At 40.2% G+C, this 19,527-nt stretch overlaps 1 protein-coding gene across 3 annotated transcripts in view; it reads right to left on the reverse strand.

Annotated features, from left to right (window-relative positions):
- Positions 1-2,493: 2,493 nt before the first annotated feature.
- ZNF143 (zinc finger protein 143) overlaps positions 2,494-19,527 on the reverse strand; it is a 38,228-nt gene continuing 21,194 nt past the window's right edge. For all 3 annotated transcript variants that reach the window (XM_054275873.1, XM_054275870.1, XM_054275871.1), the window contains exons 8-16: positions 17,990-18,109; positions 16,935-17,010; positions 14,616-14,741; positions 11,510-11,689; positions 10,185-10,412; positions 8,806-8,954; positions 7,330-7,491; positions 6,398-6,544; positions 2,494-4,444 (exon numbers count right to left, since the gene is read on the reverse strand). In XM_054275873.1, coding sequence (XP_054131848.1) covers positions 4,361-4,444; positions 6,398-6,544; positions 7,330-7,491; positions 8,806-8,954; positions 10,185-10,412; positions 11,510-11,689; positions 14,616-14,741; positions 16,935-17,010; positions 17,990-18,109 — 1,272 coding nt within the window. In that variant the 3' untranslated portion in view covers positions 2,494-4,360. The remainder of the gene's footprint in view (positions 4,445-6,397; positions 6,545-7,329; positions 7,492-8,805; positions 8,955-10,184; positions 10,413-11,509; positions 11,690-14,615; positions 14,742-16,934; positions 17,011-17,989; positions 18,110-19,527) is intronic.

Raw genomic sequence — 19,527 nt, forward strand, 5'->3', positions numbered from 1 at the left:
TAAAACACCGGGGGTTTTGACTACCACATAAGATACTTTTTACTTACAGGAAAAGTTCCAGGCAGTTACTGGTGCCCTGAAAGTGTAAATGGTTTGTCATTCCTTTGAGCAAAGTGCTGCAAATAATTAAACAGAACAGTAATAATCCAAAGAAAACTCTTATTGTTTCAGAAACTGAGATGGATTGGATTTAAGGGGCTCACATTTCCAGCAGAGATAAATACACAGACTGCATAGGACCAAGTGCTCACTTGTTGATATAGGCTTCTATGTTTATTAGGATAATTGTATAAGCTTTTATGTTTACTGGGATAATTAAAGTCTGCTTTGAATATAACCCTCGGTTAGAAAGTCTGATGTCACCCCTTCCTGATAGGCTGAGGTGTCAACAACTTAGTACTAATGGTGATGGCCTAATGAGATTGTTACATTTTCCTCTGGCCAAGTGAACTCCACCAGCAGAATGAAAAACAGAATCAAAGGAATGCCAAACTGATGGGACATTTTACAATACACATAACAAGGAAAAATGCTTGCTTCTCTGCCTCAGCTTGAGTGCAGTTTACTACCTCCAACAAAGGAACTGAAAATGGCTCTTGCTTTTTGTTTTGTCGTCATAGGTGTCTATGCTTCAGAAGGGTTTTATCCATAGAACACAGGATACTTTTGGGAAAATGGTGTTCAAATACATACTTTGCAAATAAAAAAGTAGGAGTACGTTTTTATAAACAAGGGGCTGGAGTTTGATTTTATGCACCTGCAAAGACAAGGCAATTTCCACTTTTTCAAGACAAAAATGATGCATGCTGAATAAATACATTTTTAAAAGCTTCAAACAACTCTAAGTTAATAGCTGAACAGGACACAAGTTACCTGTCATTTCCAGTCTCTCAAAACCTTACTGCTTAAGAAAATCAGTTTGCATGTCACGCAGATATTAGTGTTGTTTGAAAATTTTTCACAGAAATTTTGTTTTCTTTCAATGACAAACTCAGAGTGAACAGAACAGGTTTGTTATGGGGCACTTCTGCATCTTGGTCAGCTTAAGGTGCAGAGTGACAAATCTCAGCAGCTGTAGAGCTGGAGTTGCCAGAATCAGAAGCATTTTCGATGAGATCCTTACTCCACACCATGCTTCCCTGGGGAAGGCTCCCTGAGTGCACTGCGCGAGCAAGGCACAGGGATTTCCCTGCTGCAGCAGAACCCTCGCAGAACCCAGAGCGGGCAGCGGGACAAACTGGGGCGGTACTGGAGGGCTGAGGAGGGTCGGGAAGCAGAGCAGAGCTCAGCCTGTGTTTGTTTATCACTGCTGAGCCCGTCCTGCCCTGTGCTGAGCAAACACGTACCCGTCTCACACCGGCCCTGCGGTATCGGTCAGCTGAGCCGGCCTCAGTCACAGCAGCAGCAGGATGAGGGCTGTTCACAGCAGGATTTACTCCTATGAAAACCATTAGCCCTTCGGGGTAAAAGCCGTCCTGTTGTTATGCAGAGTGTGTCTGGCACAATAGGTCACCAGCCTGCAGCACCGAAAATAATCACCTCTTTCACTATCAGGAGAGACACTAAACGACCGTAAAGCAAAGGCCACCAGAGGGAAAATCTGGAGAGATACTTAAAAGGGAAAAGTTGACTGCGAGGTCTGGAAAGACTTGGGGCTCGTTCCTTCATGGGGAGAATTGGTATAGACCCGGAATTGACACACAAGAGAAAAATCCTACGGGAAATGTGGGAATCAGTCTGCAAGAGGCAGTGGTGATACACCGAGCTCATTTGCTTTACAGGGCTTATCTTCTACAAGCTACTTCTTTGTGTGTGCCACAGCATTCCCTCTGAGACAGTTTTCAAAAGAGGAGTAGAATCTGTGGGTAAAGTACAGAGATTTCCACTGCCAAACACCCAGTGCTGTCATAATCTCTGCTTCCTCCTCCTGAAACCCTTTTTGCCAAATTTTTCTGTCTATCTAACCCAATCTTGTCCTGTCTAAACTTTGCTACAGGACCTTCCAATGCCAACGTGCAGCCTCAGCTACCAGAACAGCTCCTTCCACTGCATGGAAGCAGCAGGGGAGAACCACCAAGGTCTGTTATGAAGGCAGGCCTTGCAGCTAAGGCACACATAATCACCTCAGCTCTTTAAACACTAAGCATTTTACCTTATTTGTGTCGAGGGAGCTAGCAAAACATGGGAGCACCACCTTTGACTTGGGAGTTTTGCAAGAGTAACTGATAAGGTAACAGTCACAGAAATAATTTTTAAAATACTACAGGTTTCCTGACTGAGCTGGTTGTGAATGAACACCTTGCAGCAAACCAACTTGTATGAAAGAAAAGGAATACTCACATTTGTACAGTGGTCAGGAAATGTCCTGGGAAATGAAAAGAAATAAGAACTGAAGTTATTTCTTTGCTAAGTCAAAGTCACCATTCCAGCCACCGTTTTCAGAAACTATTAGCAAGGAAATTTAAGGAAAAAAAAAACCTTGAACATTCACATCAAATGATACAACTTTAATTTCTAAAAGGTGATAAGTACTAAGAAACTGATCTAGTTGACAGGCAATTAATCCTCCTTGCATAGTACATTTATCTCCATGGGATATCAAGATTTACAACATTTCAGGAAAACTGGCACCTAAGTGAGCAAGCAACCTCAATCCTATACAAAAGTTACAGACAACCTATATGTTTTCAAGTTTCACTTTGTAATTTATGCAGAGAATGGCCTTTCCTTTGTCCCCATCTATCCTACAGTACTGTTTTCTCTCGCTGCTTCTGTGTAGAAAACATAAAAGGCTACAGCCCACACTGATACAGTAATTCACAATAAATTGGCTCATTCTATTCAAACTTGGCCTTTCTGAGGTCAAACACCTCAGGGTACTTAGTTATGGACTTTATTTTTTCATGTAGGATGTGCACCTCACAGTACTTGGGATTCCTTAATAAAGACTTTGTCCAGAGGCTGTTCAATCCTTCCCTTGAGAAAGCTAAAGGTGAGGCTTCAGTTTCAGAAGTGCTCTTGACACTAATCTAAAATAAGCACTGAATCTTACAGGAAGCCAGAAATGTTTAACTTGCTTAACCAGCTTGCTAACAAGACAAGAGTAAAAACACTTCTTCATATAAAAAAAATTGAAAGTTACATTTTGCTGTATATTTTAGACATATCTACAACGGATTTTTTCCTTTACAGAACGACAGTTGGAGAGGAGCATTGTACTTACATCATCATTAATCCCTTTTTCCTAGTAACTTGTGTCCTGATTTTCAAAAGCACTGATTATCAAGCACATCCTAGGTACTGAATGGTAGCAGCAGGCACTCAGAACTGTTGAAAACAACTATTAGTACTTGGACTTTTGCTGCAAATGCACCATTTGAAAATAGTTCACTTGAAAATGGGGAACTTCACCTTTTAGTGAAAAATCACTCTTGTAGTGTTTTAGAATGTCTGAAATAACTATTACCAATATTTGCTTAATACACTATAGTGGATTACGATCAAAATTAATGCCAAAAAATTCAGTTTATGATAAATAAACCTTTGAAAAATTTATACAAGGCCGTAAATAAATAATTTGAACTTCAGTCTCAGTAAGAAGTAAAACAGTATGTCACATGACAATATCATCCTATCTAAACAATACAATCTTGCTATATTTTATTGCATAATAATTCAAGAGTAACATCTTAAGTAAAATATGTAAAGAAACAAAATCATTAGATTTACTTTCTTTAATATTCAACAACCAGTTCTTTGTACATAATCCAATTTAAAGATAATATAATTAGCACTTCCAGCATTAACAGTCTGTATTTACAATGAATGAGATGGGGTAGATAATCTAAAGAGTATTCAAATCTGTATGAAACAAATCAAAATACGAAGATTTACAGTAGTAGGCTCAAAATCCAAGACTTTTCCATTAATGGAATGCAATTTAAAAAGGCTTTGTTGCCTTTATTACTTGTAAGGGTTCCTGAAATGGTTATTTAAACAGCTGAAATCTTCAGTAATGCCTTCATTATTTGTACATGACATTAAAAATTAATTCCAATACTTCTATTTTTTACTTGCTTGTAGACCAGTCTGAAATCTGATGAAAGGATAACAAGGAAGTTTACTATATAATCCTAATTCCATATTCCTGAATGCAACGGTTGGAAGTAGATGATGTCAGTCCATTCCAAGGGTTATGTACACAAAACTTAGAAAATGTTCTTCACTCTTGCATAAAATGTGTACACAGTATCAGTGAGTGGGGGACTTCAAAGTTTTTACGGGCTGTTGCTGGCATGGACCTTTGTTGGTTGAAAATAAAATACCTTTCACTCTATTGTTCTGGTAGCAGTTTTACAAGTTAATCATCAATCCCTGGTGTTTCCCCCTGTTGTATTCTGGAGGCTATTCTAATGGCTTCTTCCAGAGACTGTTGTTCTCCAAGCTGAAACAAACACATTCAAACAGAAAAAAATCCAGAACGTTACACTTAGATAATAAATGCATCCAAAAAGTTCTGAAAGCAAAGATCTAGATACCAAACAGTACTTCAGCCCAAATAAGTGTGATCAGTACTGTCACACCTCTCCTGGATGATAATATATACCAGCAGCTATCTAATCAGCTTGACAATTAAGATAGCTGCTGCTAGGAGATTACACTGAGTTTATGTGTAACCACCAAATACATGTGCTTCAAAGAACTGCTGCATGATAAACACACTTCATGACCCACAAAGTAGGTGATATTTTACTTGGCAGATATTACAAAGTTCAGACCAGGCACAGAAGTCCCAGTGGCTGTTGCATTTGATTTTATCACTGGTAAAGCAAGCAAACATCTTCATTTTTCCTAACTCTCTTAACAGAAAGTCAGCTCTTTGGAACACCATGTGACATTAATTTATTAAAAAAGTGTTTTTATTTATTATTATTTATTGCAGAATCCCAACTGCATAAAAAAGCTGTTGTGATGACACTGTTTGATTCTACAGTTAATTTCCTCTCTTAACTATCTGGTACTACCAGAAGTAAGATAAGCAACCCTGAATAAATACAACTTGACACAATTTTGGGAAGGAATCCATGGAGTTTTATACTGTGTTTATGGGAACACTGAGGACAACCTCAGCCTCACAAAAAAACGTAAAGCTGGCCACTACCTATTGGCTCAGAAAAAAACACATATGAGAGTGTGAAAGGTAAAACCAAATTGCTTGACCTAATGGGACAATTTTAAATATCACTTGTTATTTTACAGTCACTGCATATCACATTCAGGATCTACTCAAATCAAGAGCTCTGTTTGCACCTCGTTAGGATTTCAATAGGACTATCAGGCTACTGGCTTTACCAGGACTTAGAAACCAAATGGATTAATTTGTTAGTATTGAAGTACAAGAGAAAAGCCAATCAAACCCTCAGGAATAATCAACAGTATTTTAACTTTAAAATCTCTCTCTTCTATTTGTGTATTTTAAGTTTAATTAATGTAAAGAGACTTAAGTTAATGCCCCATTGCTGGTAACAGAAGAGGGGCTTGTGCAGAGAGTGCCTGTCTTCCTTTCATTCAAAGGACCCTTTTAGCTACTTTTTTTCTTTCCCTCATGCAAAAATTGCCTTCTGACATGGTTTCTCTTACAGGCAGTTTTGATTAGTGCCAACTTAGCTCAAAAGAGAGGAGTTCAGAATTCAGGGCTTCTCAACTTTCACCAGCATCTCACTTGCTACTTTCCATTTAACAAAGGGTAAAATAACAATCTCTTGTTTCTGCTTGAGGATATTAATACTATTCCTTTCAATCTGAGCTCTTAAGAGCTCTTTCATACCTAGAAATTACCTTTTCCTGACAGTGTTTGAACAATGTGAGGAACTATTTACAGAGACTGTTTGTACTGTGCTGGTTTGGCACATTACAGAAGGTCACTATTTCCAGAGATTTCTGATTATTAATCTTTCTTTATAACTGTTTGCCCTATTTTGCTATTAGCATTTCAAGGTTCAAATAACAAATCTGCTAATTTTATAAGTTCATAGCAATTTATCCTTGAGGGTTTGGATTTGTATGTGTCAATCCTATATGTAAAGCTGAAGGATGAACAAAAGCACTTTTTCACTGAAAACCTGTGAGCCCATGAATTACTTGGTGGACTTGAAGTTTAGACCTCCCCCAGCCTTCCCCTTATTGCACAGTTCTATAAGTAGATTTGGAAAATCAGATGCTGTTTATTCCTCTTCCTAACCCTATATATTGTTTTAAATACGTGATAATTTAGTTGTGGGCTATTTTTTTTTTCAGGAAGCCAAGCTTATTCAAATAATTTTGTTACCTGACTAGGTAGCTTCTAGCTCTAGAAGTAACAAACACTCCAAAAAAAAAACATTTCTCCCCATCTTACCTGTACTGCAATTTGTGTCCCATTGGATGTGGCCAACAATGTGACAGGTCTGGTTTCTGTAGTCACTAGGTGGTGTCCGTGCTGCTGGTGTCCCATTTCTGAGGAGGCACTGTGAAACGCTGCTAGGTCCTGGGCCACAATTGCAACCTTCAGGACAAAGGGACACAGTCACCTGCCTGGCACATCTGTTCTGCCCCTCACCTCCTACCACCACTGCCTTCAAAGCTGGGATCACTCATCAGCATAACTGTATTGTGCAAAACAAAAGTTGCCATAATTGTGTTCTCTAAATTATTACTAGGTCTTAAAATATAAATATCCTCAGGACTGCAGCAATTCAATAAATGCACCTACAGACCTGTGATTAGCTACACAGAGATTAATAACTATCTTTATTTTTATGTGGTGCAATTTTAGAACAGTAGAATGAATTTTAACTTAAAGATAACATCATATTTGTAAAAAAAGTTAGCTGTTTTATCTGTACATTAAAAACTAACCCAAAGATATAGACTTACACAAATGTTTCCCATCTGCCAAATAAATTACAGTCTCATAATATTAACCAATGAAATTATAGTTCATACTGGATTCTATACTTAGTTCTGTCACACATTTACTGTGTGACTTTGGGGGAAAAGCTTGGCATTTCTAGGTGTTATTTTACAGACACCTAAATGAATCATTGGACTGGTACCTCAGATTTTTTTTTTTCTTGGTGCCTCCTTGTTTTTAAAACATTTTAAAACATTAAAACCTGCAGATGTACAGCCCTGGGTAGGACACATCAGGCACTTAGGAGGGGATGTGTGGGCCAGGTGCTGGGAACTGCTGAGCTAAATCTGCATCAGTGCCAGCAGTGTGGTGGCTCAGGGCCCCTTTGCCACCAGCCCTGAGGGGACAGGAGCAGGAGTGCAGGGCAGTGTCCTCACCTGCTGTCCCTCGGTGCCCTCTGCAGTGACCATGGCCACCGAGTGCGTGCCGGCCGAGGAGATGACGGCGTCGTGGGCAGGGACGGTGATGGTGGTGCCATCTTGTGTCACCATGGTGATGGTGTTGCCGATGGCCTGCATGTCTGCCTGGGAAATGTTCACCTGCAACACACAGCAGCTCCTGAGGCAGGGAAGGGCTCAGAGCCGCTCCAGCCTCATTCCCTCTGCCCCACTGGCTGTGATCCAACAGCTCTGACCTTTCAGACACACTGACCTGCTCACAGAACGCAATATGGCCCTCAGGAGGAGGAGGGGCTGCAAGCCTAATCCCAGAGCCCACGACTCCATGTTATCCCAAATAACAGCATAACAGATTATCTATGGGTCAATGGGATTTAAGGTTGTACCACCTGACATACTTTGATCTTGATGTAAATACTAAAGAGCCCTATGAGGGCTTAGAATTGAAGCCACAAATAAACAATCCATAACTAATTAATGATATAAATTACTGATGTCTCCAGTATAAATGCATTAAGGTATCAGATATATAATTTGATGTCTGATTTACAAGTTAATAAATCCCAGAACTGAAGTCAAGCTGAACGATAATTTAAATATAAGAATTCTGTGTCAAGGCTTCTGCAGGCCTTCATTTTAGAGGGTAAAAATGCCAGTTACTTAGTATTGCTGAATTTCCAATGTCCTGGCAATGTAACAGGCCTCTTGGATATTTTATTTCAGTCTGAATTCAGAATATATCTTTCATATATTACTGGTACTTCAGTTGCCCTGCCAGCTGATACAGAAATTTTTTTCCCAAAAGCCTTCAATATACTGCACAGTGAATCAAAAGATTTGTGTTGAAATCCCCTTCAAAAGAAATTTCATATGAAATCCCTAAAAACATGTATTCATGGAAAACCTTAAAAAAAGACAGCCATAGGAATATTCAAGTGGAAAATAGTATCAAAGGATTCCTTATCCTTTAGTTTATGTTAGAAACTGCACACTACCAACCAAACTGCTTGTGAAGGAAGCACCTGGACTGCAAAGACTTCCCCCACCCCTCAACCCCCCAAAGTGTGTGCAGACAAGACAGTGAAGATGCCCATCAGACATTAACAGCATAATCTGGGAATTGTGAGAAGCCTCAGAAACAGGCTGTATATATAGTAGTTGTTTAGAAAGTTCTTTTCAGAGTGACAAAGATAACAAGGACAGACCAATCCCCTAACTCTGGAAAACTTTACAGTTTAATGTGTCAAAATATGTGGTTTCACTTAGGTACTCCACAGGAGCACAACCCTAAAGAGATCCTGACACAGCTCCAAAGAAGCTTCTTTCCACCAACATTTATCCAGAATCCTGTGTGATTCCAGAGAGCCCATGGAGAAGCTACAACCTGTGCCTCAGTTCTCAGCCTGGTTTTGTCAGCAGGTGACACTGAGTGGTTGGGTTCCAGGTGACACTTACATGTTGGGTTCCATCCTGGGATATGAGTGCTACTTGTTGGCCTAATCCTGACTGAGTGACTGTAGCAACCTGTGCAGAAATGACATCTTCTCCCTCTACACCTGTCACATAGGTGATCTGGGAGCCTTTGAGCACATCTTCACCTTGACCTATTGGACACAAAGAGGCAAGAGGTTACTTTCCATACTCTAAATGCTCCCAGGAAAGCCAATGACAAGTCCCCGTCTTGTCTGAAGGTTTTAAACACTCCAACATAAAAAATTAGTGGAAAGATGAGAAAAATGAAAGAAGGAAAGATACCAGAAGCAAGTCAGAAAGTCTTATTTTGGGAACATGGGGTGTAATCTTCTAGCAATCAGTTTAAAGACACATAAATACTACATATACATTCAGTTTGTAAGCAAATATCAAAATGTGATAAACATTTCTAATTTATTCATTAAACGTTAACGTCTCCATGCAAGGGACTCCATGCAAACACAACTGGATTTTTTTTTTTTAAGTTATTAATTAACCAACATACAGAAGAATCTAGTGACATGCCTTTGTGTGAAGATTTAAGTAAATTCCTTATCTTTATAAATGTTTAACCTCAGCAAATAAATGTTATCATTCCTTTAAAGGAAGGAATTAAGCTATAGCAAGTCTGCTTGAGGTGTTCAGTGCAGTTTCCCACGAACATGGAGCAAAACAACTTTGCTAACCAAAACAGTTTGTGGGGATATTTCTGATCTTCAGGCACATCCAAAAATCACAATTGGACAAGTGGTGTTTGTCCTTTCACAGTATTTCCTTCAGTCTGATCCTTTATACTCACAGGATTCAATACTCATGATACCATGAGCAGCAAACTCTGAGGAGTACTGCAGCCCAGCAGCTCCTTTCCATCTCTGCCTCTAGGACAGTTTACAGAAACTGCTCTAAACCACAGCAAAGCCAGCCCCTATCACTGTACTGCAAAAACAGATTTTTTTTCTCAAGGCAGAGCCTTTACTCCCACACAAAAGATTGTCACCAGCCATGGTGTTACATATATACACACTCTTTGAAAAATCCCTAACAAAAGTCCAATAAGTTGTAATCAGCTTAGAGTCTCTCTGGTCCCTTAGCCACATTCATGTTTTTAGCAGGTTTGCTGAGATTTCAACTCAAATTTCTCTCTTAACCCCATGAGTGCTATAAATTAGTTTATTATCTGGCCAATTACCATGCAATTTCTGTTTACAAGTTACCTACCACCCTAAAAAGTCTTACAGAGAAATTAAGATATCTTTATTAAGTACTTTAACTTTTTATCTATGTTTTCATTTCCTTGGCTACCAAAATCCCCCAGCAAAATACCATCCCCCAACTAGAGATTCAAAGGCTGCAATTCTAACCTGGAGGTGGCTCAAAGAAAGCCTCTTGTTCTTCCTCAATGGGCTCTGTGTCGTTGTGTGCTGTCCGTTTGTGCATAGCAAGGGTAGAGATCTGCTTGTAGGTCTTCCCACAGTGATTGCAGTTGTAGGGTTTGGAATGAGTATGTACAACATGATGTTTGTATAAACTGGAATACTCTGTGAAACGTTTGTCACAGCCAGGAACTGTACACACATAGGGCTTCTCCCCTGCACAGGAAAACAAAAGGGATAAAGAGAATTTTATTAAAGGATGCACAGGAAAAATTGCCAGCAAATGATATTTGAGGATAAACTTTCATTGCCAACCATACTTTAATTTCAAAGGCAACAGAGAAGCTCAACCACAGAAAGTTTATCAATACAACATCTTACTGTCTTTAAGAATTACTGCCAGTAAATTTGGCCCATTTTTCTCCATATCATTCCATCTAAAACATCCTTCTGATGAAGGCTCAATGATACAGGCTGAAAGCTGCAATTATTGTTTGTCATTGTACTGAGAATTTTGTTCTTTTATTACTGGAAGCCCATAGTTTTCCTCAATGATCAGATATACTGATTGACTAGTATCATTTTTGAGTATTGAAAGCTCTGACGAAATCCATAGGAAGCATGTGTATAAACAATTATGGTTTCATATAAAAAACCCTTCCATTTAAAAATCAATGGAATGAGTGTCCCAATTACATTGTAAACTAAAAATATAAACTAAGCTATAAAATGTTGCTCTACGAAGCTTGTCTGTGTTTCTATAACATACATGATGCTGCCAAGCTGATTTGGCTATCACTGGCTTTTACATTTTAGAATCTTCAAATTTGTGCTTATTATTTTTGCTCACCAAATAAGTATTCTGCTCACTAGATAAGTATTTTCACATCTAGTCTATAAAAAAGGAAGTTTTGACCACAGTTCCAGCAGCAAGGAAAATACAGCTGGGATGAAAGGGTGACTCATAACAGTGAGCCAAAGTTGAGCTCAGACTTGTCCTTTACTGCTATTTATTTAAGAAACAGCTCACAAGGGAGGCAAGCCCCAGAATCATATTAAGGATTCAGCCCAATGCCCAGTTTAAAAAACTTTGTATCCAAACCAAAATTATTCTGCCTTGACAGCAAGGTGGGAAATCTAACTGCTTAAATATCCTGAGCTGTGCGGAGAGGACACCCAAACAGAATTACCAAGCCAAGTCATAAAACATGACTATACCCAATTACAGCACACCAAAACATTGTTCACAAGGAGAATGACACAGCCTCTCCCAAGCAGATTCCACTTCAAAGTACAATAAATCACTCATGTACCTGTGTGTATTCTCACATGATTCTTATAATTAGTTGCACTGGCAAAAGCTCTCCCACATCCTGGCTCTGTACAGTAATAAGGCCTCTCGCCCGTGTGTGTCCTGATGTGAACCTTTCTAATATTAGATGTTGTGAATGACCTGCCACATCCTTCAAAGGGACACTTAAAAGGCCTTTCACCTGAAAAAGAGGACAAGAAAAGGTGCACAGCAAAGGTTACAAAAGAATGAAAATCCCAAGTTACACTTAGACTTGAATGTAGGAACCTAAAGCTACCTAATTTTAAATGTGAAATCCTCAGTCAGAAATACCATGAACATGCCACTGTGGAGTGTTCTAGTTTCGCCAAAATGGACAAAATTCAGGAAAATCATACAGTCTGTAAGCTAAATTATGAAGCCTTTAGATTAATACTTTAACATGTACAGAACAGACTGTTTTCTACTTTAACAGCATAAACCAGAACTGATTCATGCATAGAATCAGTTGCTTGGATTAGCTTGCACACTGCCCATAATCTAGCAACTGTTTAAGAACCTCCCCAATTCATGCATATATTCTCCAAACCAAGTGTATCATACCACTGACATTTAACAATTGTTAATTCTTCAAATGAAAAAAAAATCTTCATGGTTTAACATATAACCAGGATAAACATGGATTAGTAAAACTTATTATAGAAAGCACTTAACCTTAAAAAAGAACAAACTTTTAAAGAGAAGCAGTCATGAAACTCAACTTTCTAACCCCAGACCAAAGCAAATCACAAATACAGGTTCTTTTAAAGTCTCTTCGTGCAATATAATTTTAAGCACAGTAACTTACATCGCTGCACCACAGCATTTCAGCATGAATAGCAGACAAGGCCAACCAATAATACTGCAATAACCCCGACCTTTCAGATCTATCAAAGCACACAGAGAAGGAGAGCAAGGGGCGTTAAATTTGGAGACATTGGAGCCACTGACAGGATGTCCTGGGGTAATTTCCCATTTCTAGAGCTGAGTACATTCCACACACTGAGCTGCTTACCAAAGAGCAGAATCTGAGAGCAAGAGCAGAATAGCACTACAGATAGAATTGTAGGTAATTAGAAATAAAAGAACAAGTCCTGATAGACAGTAATACCACAAAACTCCAAAGCAGATCGCTCCTTGGCAGAGGAAACTACAATTCACTCCTTCGGGTGGCTGTTTGGGAAGGTTTTGCAGCTTCCTGCCAAGGCAGTGTGTATTCCCCGAACACCTCAGTGTTGTGTTTCCATGGCTCCCCTAATCCTCGCTGCAGCCGGGACCCCAAACAGTCCCAAAGCAGCAAGGCCAGCCCCACCCAGCAACAGACCCTGCGCCAGAAACCAGGCCAGATCCTCCAAAACAATGCCCGCAGGAATGTCACCAGACCGGTCCCTGGAGGGGCCTTTTCAAATTCTAATGTACTTCCTAGCTAAGCGACCTGTTTCCAGGTGGCAGCGAATTCCAGCTCTAGAAATGCAAAGCCTTGAGGCTGTACCCCTCTGCAGCACAGGGCAGCATCCACAGCAGCTCTCCCGATGCCAGAGCCGCGTGTCTGGGGAGCTCATGGGGGAAGCCAAGGCAGGCGTTTGATGGCACTGAAAGCAGGACTTGACTCTACTCAAACAGGGGGAGAAGTCACTTCTGGTTCAAACAGGCAGAAAGTGAAGCAAGTGCTGACCCTGAAGTACCTCCTAAAGAAGGGAAAGGTTTCTGAGCCGTGGGAGGGAGGGGGAGAGCCCAGGGCTGCCCCCTGCCCTGCTGCAGCTTGCACAAGGCGTGAGCACACGCTGCTCCATCCACCTGCACAGAGCTGGTGCTGCACTTTTCCTCTCACTCTTTAGCTTCCTGGAAACTCATAAATGTAAAATGAGACACCTCTGCCCCCTGCTCTGCTGGGAGAGTATGATTCTATTACTCATACTGTTCAGGTGGGTAGGTTACATAGGGCTGGCTCAAATCTTTTATCTCAACTGCTAAACAGATTAAATTACCTCACGCCTTCTGTGGCCATAAAAAAGGAAAGAAAACAGTCCACAGATAGGAAACCTTTCAGTTCATAGTCCATACTTGATGCAGTGCATATCAACAGTCCTCTTCTAGAGCTGAGATTATATGTGTTCAAACTGATGTTTAAAAATGAAAATAGAACTAATCCCAACAGCATCTTTTTGTGTATGGAAGTCCAAAAAAGCAGAAATATCTTAATATAATCCTGAGTTTTAACAATTTTTATGGCCTATATTTACATCCCATCCCCCATATTATAAGTATTTTTAACTTGAAAAAAATCTAAACCCCTACTTTTTTTATTGTTTCTTCTTGACTCACAGATTCAGACAGATCAGTGGAAAAGCTTGTCAGTGCTCCAGCCCAGACATCAATATATTTAATGGAATGGGTTAGCAAGTGATAGATTGTCCTTCCTACATTCAGGGGTTGTTTTTCTTGAAGATCACAGGCACAAAGGAGACATTGTGCAATCTTGTTTACACGTGTGTGCAGCCACAGTTTTGCAGAGTGTAGTGTGCTGTCTAGAATTTGTGGTTTGGCTTTCAATTGAATGTTTTTAGACAAAATGTAAGATTTTCTTTTTTGTGCCTTTGCAAGTGTTAGTAGCTGTTGGTTTTCTATGACATTTTGGTTTTTCTGCTGGAAGAAGAGATGGGAAATGAGGATAACAAGCTCAGAATATCAACTTTCATGGAGCTGGCATGCGAGTTATATTAAAGCACCAAAACTGAGGAACACTGAAGCCATTTCTAAAAGGCAAGACAGATTAATGAGGAAAAGTTCCTTGTTCTGTTACAGCTGCAGATGAAACTGTAAAAGCAATGAGTGACTCAGTGACAATGTAAGTGAGGCACTGCTAGAAGTTAGTGCATTTGCCATAGCAGTGTGAATGCTTTAGCACTTTTTCCAAGAAAAGCATGCTGGATTTAATGCTTACCATGCTGAAATGCTGCTGAGCTCACTGGGCTTCAGAAAGAGAATATACACAGGCTGATTTTGTCAGTATAAAGTCACAGAATGAGGAAAGAGAAAGAACTAAAGATGCACCGAGGTGAATGAACAAAGATGTGTGCTGAGGGTACCTGTGTGTGTCCTAATGTGCTTCTGCAGGTCTCCAGAAGTCTTGAAGGACTTGGTGCAGTTCTCCTCGGTGCAGCGATAGGGCTTCTCCCCGGTGTGCGTGCGCACGTGGCTCTTCAGCCCGTACCCTGGGGACACAAGGGTGTCAGCAGGGCACAGCACACAGCCAGGACACTCAAGGGTGTCAGCAGGGCACCAGCACACAGCCAGGCACTCAGCAACCAACACACAACCACAGCACAGCATCAAAGGGTGACAGCAGGACACCAGCACACAGGCACTCAGCAACCAACCAGAATCACTGCACTCATCAAAGGGTGACACAAAGGGTGTCAGCAGGGCACCAGCACACAACCAGGCACTCAGCAACCAACCAGAATCAGAGCAGTCAGCAAAGGTGACACAAGGGTGTCAGCAGGGCACCAGCACACAGCCAGGCACTCAGCAACCAACACAGAATCACTGCACTCATCAAAGGGTGACACAAAGGGTGCCAGCAGGGCACCAGCACACAGCCAGGATACTCAGAAACCAACACACAGTCACAGCACTCATCAAACATCACCAGCAAAAGCTGGGCTTGCTATTCCACTCAGCAATGTTGATGAGTAAAATTTACTCTTTCATTCTTTGCAAGCTCTTCATTCTACCCGACAGAGCAGCAGATCTCTAGGTAACAGTTTAGAAATTCTTAATTCTTTATTTTTTATTATTTTATTTATTTCCATGATTCTTCTCTTTCCTTTCAGAAGGATAAACTGCAATTATGTGGACAAATATTTAGTCTGCCTTCTGAAGAAGCCATGTGCTGTGCATTCCATCGAGTTTTTACCTCTTCCCACTACTGCCATCAAATGACATCTAATTATTTGCTCACAGGAAAAGCAATAGCCACAAAAGAAGTCAGCAGTAAAATCACATATACTGGTGCCAACCAAGAGCAGTCATAGACACTCATTCTCTTTAAGATTGCTTTTAGGAACTCATCATCATCAAAAGCTCTACCAGTCTGAAGTGAATTTTGGATCAGACCCTCTATAAATTATTTTACAATGAGCATTTAAGCAAAATTTTCCTTTCAGCACTTCACTGAAAAGATAATGACCAAAGAAGCCTGAAATAGCCATTTTAGAAAATAAACCTGAATGTCACTTGTATCCACAAGTGATGTATAAATTTGTACAAAATAAAATCTGTAAGAAAATGATATCTGCTTTAATTTCAGTGAGTTCTCCCCAAAACAGCTGAAACTCCTGTTCTTCATGTTTTTAAAAGCATTAAGCATTTTAACCAAGCTGAGCATTAATTCACATTTATATCTAAAATAAACTCAATTTCATGACCCAACCCAGGAGAGTTCTTTACATTTAAACCAAAGACTACGCAGTACTTAAAGTGAATTTGTCCAAGGCAAGGATTGCAGAACTACAACAGTACAATGGCTCTGATCAAAAATACAGTGTTTATAAACTAACAACTGTTTATAGCCATACACCAGCGTGTTGCAAAGGAAGAGAGTATTTAATGACATAGTTTTGAAATCCCTTTACAAACACTATGCAATTAAACTTAGGTGCAGCCCTTTAAAAGTGTGCTTGTTTCCCTTTTGACTCTTTGCATCAGTATTTATTTTGCTTGTTTCTGTTCAGAGCAATTGTAGCAAATGTATTAGATCAGATTAAGTTATCTGAAAATTACCTTATTAAAAAACCAGAGCCTAACTTCTCTAAGCATAATACTAATTTACATTCCAAGTAAAAGAATAAAATTTGAAACAAGTTTTGCTCTTCTACTTTCTTCCATGTTTCTTTCCTCATAACTGCATTTTGTACAATCAAATTCCATCTCAGGGAGAGCATCATTTATGAGCAGAGTAATCTGTACAAATGGAGAGTTCCCTTCATGACAGATGTCACTCTGATACAAATTCAATAAAGAACACTTAAACCAGCATCTTCTCTCACAGTTCCTTTCAAATTTAGACCAGAAGATCAGGAATCTGCCCCTAGCCTACAGGTTCATCTTTCTATTATCACCTCATTTAACTTTTGCTATTAGTTTAATGGTAAGAAAGGCCTATTTTTAACATTATCTGACTGTAGATGACAGGAGAAGAGTGAGGGAAGTGTTGAGTGCTTCACCTCCTTCCCCCTTCAGTAAGACTTAAATCCTCTGTCCTTTCTATTGCTACACTAGATAAAAATGTAGCTTTTTTTTTTCCAGTTGTCCCAACCAACTCAGCAGTTAAAAAAGACAATATTAAAAATGTACTTTATTCACAAACACTAACAAGCAGGAGGAGCTAGTCTGCACAAGATTACCTGTTGCAAAGGCTTTGCCACATCCAGGATGCTCACACTGGTATGGTCTGTCTCCTGTGTGAGACCTTTCATGCACCTGTGGACATCCAATACAGTGACTTAATGAAATGCTGTATCTGGTTACTTCAGCACAGAAACAGTTCATTCTCAAAGCCCACATATTTTATTTATCTCACTAAGATTCACATTGAAGTGTCTGTTTATGTCAGTGATGAAAAAAATAACAAAATATGCAAACAACATTGTCCCTAAAACTAAAGAGGTCTCTTTGCAAGGTCTGACCTGATCCTGCCAGTCAGTTTGGCACAAAACACTTCTGTAAATACATGCACAGTTGCCATCATGCACTACACTAAAGACAGGAGGTAAATATGCCTCAGAGCCCACTCTCTATCTGATTTTTGACTCCACAGAATGCTTCCAGTGATGCTGTAATATTGCATGAAACCTCTACAGCAAGGACATCATTTTAGCAATGACTCCCAAAGCCAGCCACTCACCGGCTCCTGTGGTCAGACACAAAGCAGCACTGTGAGCAGGTTACCTCATCAGCAAGGGACTGTGCCAGCCTCAGCTGGAATGTCAGCAGCCCTAGACCATTCACCATTTCAGTAACTCCTTTACTTAATTTAAAATAAGGAACAGAATTAAGAAGTGACCATCTGTGAAAAGATGTGCCATCTTTTCACTCTGAATATTAATTTTGAAGAGTGTCACTTTGTACTACGATGGTGAAATATTTCAAAACCTGGAATTTTTTCATGATCATGCATACATGTAAAGTTGATAAAACAAATGCTGGATTCCAGGATTTCTGTGACACTGCTGGTAGGAAAAACCTCACCATGCTGGCAATGAGCAGCTGAACATGATCCCAGAACACAAAGTAAACTCAGCTGAGCACCACCAATTACTGTAAAATCAATCCAATAAACATCTGACAAAACAGCCTCATTGCAACTGGCTCCCTCTCAATTTCTATTACTTTTAACCACATAACCTTTCCAAAAATATCATATTTACAGAGTAGCAATGCACATTTTACATCTCCTCACCTTAAGATGGTGAGCTGTTGTGTACAGCTTTCCACAGCCATCATAATCACAGCGAAAGGCTTTCTCTCCAGTCTGTTGAGATTTTGCAGTCACTCTTGTTCCATGTCCTTGCAAGACAATCTGAAGTGAAAGGAAAAAAAAAATTTAAAAACCCCAACCACATCCTTAAAAAAAAAAACCAACCAAAAGGGATCAGAGAAGTTACACACTTTATTTTGCTATCAAGCCAGAGCTGATTTTGACAGGTTTCTTTTGTTTCTCTTTGCTTTACTATGCCATGTATTTCTGAGCCCTCAATAAACTAAAAATAAATAACTGAAAACCATGATGGAAACTGTAAACCATTTACTTGAACCTAGCAAATTTAAAAGCTTGTGTTAATTAGTCCAATAACAAAGACAAATTATTTTAAATATAAGCACAGTGCTAAAATGACCAAATTAGTAGACAGACAAGTCATAGGTGCTAGATTTGTTCCTAAGGGAAATTAGTTATAAATCAGACTACCTTCAAATATAAGTTCATGGAAAGGGCAAACAATAATTAAATATCCTTAGAATGAGCATTTTTGAAAATGAAGTAAAGCATTTTGAACTTGGTCTGCCATGCATGCACTTTGATCAAGCTAACTGGAGCGTTGTGAGCCAGGTTCTACTCTCCCTTGTGGCATGTCAAGAAGAAAATAAACAGCACAGCTTCAGGAGGCACCTGAAACCTTTGTACAGGCTCCTTTCTACACTGACATGCCAAGAAACATGAAAAAACCCAACATTCATACAGACAGAACACAAAAGCAGCAGCCCAAACATCAGCACGTGCACACAACTCTGTGCAAAGCAGTTGAGACTGTTTTATACAGTCTGTCCTTTCAAATCACCTCCCTTCTGTTACAGATCCAATTCTATTCCAAACTGTCAAAAGAAGATTTCACAGGCTGGATGAGGAGACAATACTCGCAGCAGAAAACAGTGTCAGATTGCTCACAGCCATATCCAAACAGGTTCTGAGTATCCCTAAGGATGGACACTCCTGAAGTCTGCTCCCAACGTTCACATTCCCAACTAATTCTTTTGGCAACTGAGGCTCTGCAAAGTGGCTCCCTTTGCTCAGTAGCCTGCTCAGACTGCCCCTTGCCATCCCTGAGCTCCATTCTGCTCCTCCTGTGCCCGGCTGTGATGCCCTTCTGCAGATACCGAGGAGGTTAAAATTCCCCATGAGGGCCTGCGCACACCAGGCTTGCTCCACTTGTCTGGAGAAGGCTTCATCTTCCTCCTGACCATGACCTTGTGCACAGTCACCAGCTCAGCACCCACTCTGGGCTGAGCCACCTCCCATCCCACAACCCTGTGCTGTTCCCAGTGGAAGGGCAGCTCCTGCTGCTCTCCTTCCCAGCTGGCCCTTTTAAGAGCCTGGATCCATCATCACAGCACTTCAGCCACCTGAGCCCTCCCAGCACAGCTCCCTGCACCAGGGAGACTGCAGCAGCACACACCTTTATTTCGTCTTCCAGAGAATCACAGATTTCACTGCTAACACCT

The sequence above is a fragment of the Melozone crissalis genome, unplaced genomic scaffold (genome assembly GCF_028551555.1).
Source record: "Melozone crissalis strain CALT ecotype California unplaced genomic scaffold, PUWL_Pcris_2 ptg000018l_1, whole genome shotgun sequence".
Classification (NCBI taxonomy): Eukaryota; Metazoa; Chordata; class Aves; order Passeriformes; family Passerellidae; genus Melozone; species Melozone crissalis.